General features: G+C 37.8%; 1 protein-coding gene across 1 annotated transcript; it reads right to left on the bottom strand.

Annotated features, from left to right (window-relative positions):
* Positions 1–770: 770 nt before the first annotated feature.
* Positions 771–5,497, bottom strand: LOC113222999 (WD repeat-containing protein 63-like; the record flags this gene model as incomplete). Its single annotated transcript, XM_026452565.1, has 4 exons — positions 771–970; positions 2,111–2,260; positions 4,313–4,417; positions 5,316–5,497. Coding segments are annotated over 4 exons (637 nt in total), but the record flags the coding sequence as incomplete, so codon positions are not given.
* Positions 5,498–6,180: the final 683 nt, after the last annotated feature.

Consider the following 6,180-nt stretch of genomic DNA (forward strand, 5'->3'; position numbering starts at 1 on the left):
GACAGACTGGATTAAGAAAATGTGGCACATTTACACCATGGAATACTATGCAGCCATAAAAAAGGATGAGTTTGCGTCCTTTGTAGGGACATGGATACAGCTGGAAACCATCATTCTTAGCAAACTATCACAAGAAGAGAAAACCAAACACCGCATGTTCTCACTCATAGGTGGGAACTGAACAATGAGTTCACTTGGACTTGGGAAGGGGAACATCACACACTGGGGCCTATCATGGAGAGGGGGTAGGGGGGAGGGATTGCATTGGGGAGGTATACCTGATATAAATGATGAATTGATGGGTGCTGACGAGTTGATGGGTGCAGCACACCAACATGGCACATGTATACATATGTAACAAACCTGCACGTTATGCACATGTACCCTAGAACTTAAAGTATAATAAAAAATAAATAAATAAATAAATAAATAAAAAGAATGATGACGTAAGCGGTAGAACAGAGCAATGAGGGGCAATTGTAATATGCCAGATGACAGATGACCAGCACTGTCATGATTAACAGCATCACTCATTTTCCTACTCCAGTCTTTACAATCTTCTATACTTGTATCTCATTTTCCTGTTACGATTTTAAAGGCATTATTGAATATAATTAGATCTTCCTGAATTGAATTACTCTGTGGAGATCTATGTGTCATCATCATTAATCCATTTCTATTTATTATAAAGAGCTCTCAAAATAATAATGGAAGTTATCAGATTTTACTGTAACTGGTCATAAAATTACATACACCCATCACATACTTACCATTTTGTCTGAGTGCTTATGTCCTTTATTTGGGGGATTACTTGCATGCCAACATCTTTTTCAAGTTGTTTAAGGGTAAAATTTTTATCTGGGTAGGCTGTACATTCAATATAGGCATCTTTTACACTGGAAGCATTCTGGTCACTGAACTTAATTGGTACACCAAATTCACTTCGTTTTCGAGAAATCATATATGTAATCTGTAACACATGTAAACAGTAAAGGTAACACAATGAAGTCCCTGAAGAAAAACTGACATGTAGGTAACATTGGTACTCTGCCCAGATCCGCTCAGAGCCCTTTGTGCACTTTCTGTGAGTGCCTCCAGCTTTGTGTGCTTTCCATTCGCATAAGCAGCACCTGCTCCTCCTCTCTGGAGGGCTGCTCTAGGGCTATCAGGACCACTTTGCCAGCAGGTGCAAAGAACAGGAAGTAACTAGTAGTTTCATCTTGACTAATGGTAGACTGGCAGGAGGGATACATAAAACCTTCTCCTTGGCTTCTGCTTGGAACAACTCTGAGGTATAATTTACACTCCAGAGTTCCTCTCCGGGTTTAGCTGAAGCCTTCCCTCTGCAGACTTTTGCCTGAGAGTGCAGCCTGGCAGGGTTTCCTCCATATCCCTGTTCAGCTGCTTGTCGTGTTCTCTTCTGGAGCACTTTCCTAATAAACCACTCACACACAATTCCCCCTCACAGGAGTTCCTTTGAGAGGGAATGCCACTATATTAGCTTCCTACAGCTGCCATAACCAAGTACTACAAATGAGGTGGCCTAAAACAACAGAAACTTATTCTCTTAGAGTTGTGGAGGCTAGAAGTTTGAAACTGAAGTGTTTGAGGGTTGTTTCCTTCTGAAGGCTCTGAGGGAGAATCTGTTTCGTTTCTCTCCTGGCTTCTGGTGACAGCCAGCAATCCTTGTGTTCCTTGGTTTGTGTATCCATCTTTTGAGCCTCTGCCTGCTTCTTTACATGCCATTCTCCCTCTTTGTCATTCCCATGACCATCTTATCACAAGGACACCAGTCGTATTGGATTGGGGCCTACCCTACTCCAGTATGACCTCATCTTAAATAGTTATACCTGCAATGACACTATTTCCAGATAGAATCACATTCTGAGGTGCTGGAGGTTAGAAGTTCAATATACCATTTTTTGGAGATAAAATTCAACCCATAACACCCACTTAAGACAATGACCATTCTTCTATAAAAGCAAACCAAAACAACACACCAAAATCTATGCCTCCACAGCAAACACAGTAAACCTTATGAATTCCTCAGGAATAAGGGTTGTTCAGCTACAGGGAGGTAATGATTACAGATCATATTTAACCCTCTAACCTGCTTTGTAGATTCCGTAACTGATTCTTCCTCAATTTCTTTTTCACTGCCCAAAGAAACCCATGGTTTAGAGACAGGTGGTTTATAAATATACACATCTTCAGGAATATATTCTTTATATTCCTCTTGTTCTTCTGATACTTCTGGGGGCTAAAGTAAAATAAATAGCATTCTACGATATATGCCCAAGTTTAGGTTATAGCTATATGTACATATTTTGCAACAAACTTTACTTTTATATAAATTCATTAAGTACTTTCTTACTTTTTTTTGTCAACTCATACTTTTGAATTATGAAAAGGAAACAAAGCAAAAGAAAGGAAAAAGAAAAAATAAAGAGATCTCAGGAATACAGAAAGAAGAAAAGACAGTAGACAAGAAGATATATACATACACACACACACAACTCTACATATAGATGTATATATATATATATATACACATACACACACACACTGCTGCTTTATTTGTAATAGTAAAAAAAAAATCAACCAAATGAATATCAATAGAGGAATGGATTGATGACACTGTGGTAGAACCATAAAATAAAATTCCATAGAGCAGTTATAATGAACAAATTTTATCTACATATATATGGTATTTAAATATACTGATACTTATAGATCCTAGAATTTTATAATTTGGTGAAAAATGAAGTTGCAGACTGCGTATAAAAATGACACAATTTTTATGTGAATGTTAAGTTAATAAGACTATAAAATCCATTATTTGTGGAACATAAATATATGGTAAAAGTATAAAACCACAGACAAGAACAGTATGTAACAATTTAGAATAATGGTTCCTTATAGGGAGGAGTGAAGAAAACGGAATTAGGGAGGATACGAGAGGGAGTGGAATATTGTCTGTAATTTTTATTTATTTTGTTAAAAAGTTTCAAAGTAAATATAATAAAAATTAATATTTTAAAATTCTGGATAATGAAGTGTAGATATTTGTTATACTACTCTCTAGTTTTTTCTATACATTAAAATTATTTCATAACAATAAGAAATTAAAAACAGAACAGCAATCATAAAAATAAAATTGAAAATGTTAAGGCTAAATGAAAGATGATTTTTAATTGTAAACTGTTAACTTTTATTTATTTTTTTCTTTTTGAGACAGGGTCTCGCTCTGTCACCCAGGCTGGAGTGCAGAGACATGATCATGACTCACTGCAACCTCCACCTTTCCGGCCCAAGCGATCCACCCATCTCAGCTTCCCAAGTAGCTGGGACTACAGGCACAAGCTACCATGCCTGGCTAATATTTTTATATTTTGTGGTGGCAGGGTCTTGCTATGTTGCTCAGGCTCGTCTGGAACTCCAGGCCTCAAGTGACCCCGCCTCAGCCTCCCAAAGTGCTGGGATTACAGGCATGAGCCACTGTGCCCAGCCTAGATATTTTTTAATTATATGGTTTCCCTTTATTCTTATTGCTTATTGGACAGCCACACAAACCTCTCTGTCATCCTCAAACAATTTAACCAAACCTCCCAAATTGCTTCCTTCAATTTGACCAAACAGGGATGGAAGATCAGAAAGAGAGTCTCATACATCTGTTACCTTTCTTGCACACCTTGAACAAAGGGCTTTACCTATATGAATCCTCATGAAAGCCCAGGAAATGTGCAATAATGGTGTCACTATTTTACAGATGAGAGGCTCAGTAACTTACTCAAAGTCGTGGAGATGGCAAGAAGAGAACTAGGAAAGCGGTACTCCAGATTCACTGTTTCCTCTCTCACGAGGTCAACGAAGGGCAAATCTGTTACCCTGAGATACTTGATTTAGTTCATCCCCCATTTACTACTTACTTATTCTAGGTGCCAGAACCTGATCTGGGTCCCAAAGAAACCAAACTGAACAAGAATAATAATCACTATGTTTAGGGATCCTTGAGAGGTACTGCTTCCGCTTCCTTCTGCTAATCAACAAATTGCCCAGCCTGGGCAACATAGTGAGACCCCATCTCTACAAAAAATAAACAAAATTAGCTGGACGTGGTGGTGCACGCCTGTAGTCCCAGCTACTTGGGGGGCTGAGGTGGGAGGATCACTTGGGCCTGGGAGGTTCACGTTGCAGTGACCATGATTGTGCCACTGCACTTCAGCCTGGGTGACAGAGCAAGAGCCTATCTCAAAAACAAACACAACCACAACAAAAACAAACAAATTACAAGGCCTTCGGGTTTGCTCACATTTAAATAGTTTTCTTTGCCCTCTTCAGTTCCAATAAGATAAAAGTTAAGTCCATATTTGAAGTCTTTGTCATAAACAAGCAGAAGCTCATTTCCAGGATATTCCTACAAAAATATAATTGAGAGAGGAAGTTAATATTCAGTGGTCACTCGGTTTATTTTGATGCCAACACAAAGTTCATATTTCTCTAATCAACCAATTATAGAAGATAACCATTGCACTAATCTATGGCTGATAACATCAAATTGCAAAATTATCTTATTAACTTTAAAAAGCTCTTAAAAATATAATGCATCCAGGGAAATTTACATGCACTTTTACTTCTAACGGGAAAAAATTTTTTAAAAAAGCAGTTTTTGTTTGGTATTGTGCTCTGTAGCATGCTTACAGATAAATCAGAACCAAAATTATGAACCAAAACAATTAAAGCAGAAAATAAGGATAGATTCATATTCTAGTTAAAACTGGGCAAAGGTGGAGCACAGTGGCTCATGCATGCAATCCTAGCATTTTGGAAGGCCAAGGCAGGCAGATCACTCAAGCTCAGGTGTTCGACACCAGCCTGGGCAACGAGGCAAAACCCTGTCTCGACAAAAACAACAATTAGTCGGGCATGGTGGCCGGTGCCTGTGGTCCCAGTTACTCAGGAGGCTGAGATGGGAGGATTGCTTGAACCTGGGAGGCAGAGGTTGCAGTGAACCATGATTGCGTCTTTAGCCTGGGAGATAGGAGTGAAACCCTGTCTCAAAAAACAAAACAAAACAAAACAAAAACTGGGCAAGGATGAGCTTTTCTGGGTATGGGATTAGATAACAAGTCAATGATGGAATTTTGCTTTTCACAGAGGATCATCAAACAGGATTCCCAAGCAGGGGTGGGCAAGCTAGCACTTGCCCAAAGCAATGGGGCCAGATTTGAACCAACAACCTCTCCAACTTTTGTTATTATGTACCAGGAACTTCTTGAGGTAGGACTGAAAATAAAGAGGGATATTGTGCTTACCTGAACAATTTTTTTGACTGGGTGGAAATCAGATACTGCAGCTCTGTTGCGCAGGTCCTCAAAAATATCCTCTTTATTGATAAGCTTATAAGGTTGTTCATCTGTGATATCTTCATCTATTTGGCAGTTAAATATTTCCTGGGTCTTGGTGGTTAATACTAAAGGATAAATTTCTGGATGACCTAGGAAAGACAAAGTGGAATTTGAACATTAAATATGACCACTTAAAATATTAGCATTAGAAAACATGCAATTGCTTGGTTTTAATAATGATCTTGGTTAAAATTTTAAGACTTTAAAATTATTGTTCCTGTATTTAAAGTAAATATATCCATTATTTTTTAAATGCCAAAAACATTTTTAAAAAAGAAGAAAATAACAATGGCCTATAATACTACATCTCAAGAAGAAAAACCTCTATTAATATTTTACTTAGTTTGGCTGGATATGAAATTCTGGGTTGAAAATTCTTTTCTAATTGTCTAGCCATAAGTAGAAAGCTGAAACTGGATCCTTTCCTTACTCCTTATACGAAAATTAATTCAAAATGGATTAGACACTTAAATGTTAGACCTAAAACCATAAACACCCTAGAAGAAAATCTAGGTAATACCATTCAGGACATAGGCATGGGCAAGGACTTCATGTCTAAAACACCAAAAGCAACGGCAACAAAAGCCAAAATTGACAAATGGGATCTAATTAAACTAAAGAGCTTCTGCACAGCAAAAGAAACTACCATCAGAGTGAACAGGCAACCTACAGAATGGGAGAAAATTTTTGCAATCTACTCATCTGACAAAGGGCTAATATCCAGAACCTACAAAGAACTCAAACAAATTTATGAGAAAAAAACAACCCCATC

This window comes from Piliocolobus tephrosceles, unplaced genomic scaffold, assembly GCF_002776525.5.
Source record: "Piliocolobus tephrosceles isolate RC106 unplaced genomic scaffold, ASM277652v3 unscaffolded_37397, whole genome shotgun sequence".
NCBI classification, from domain to species: domain Eukaryota; kingdom Metazoa; phylum Chordata; class Mammalia; order Primates; family Cercopithecidae; genus Piliocolobus; species Piliocolobus tephrosceles.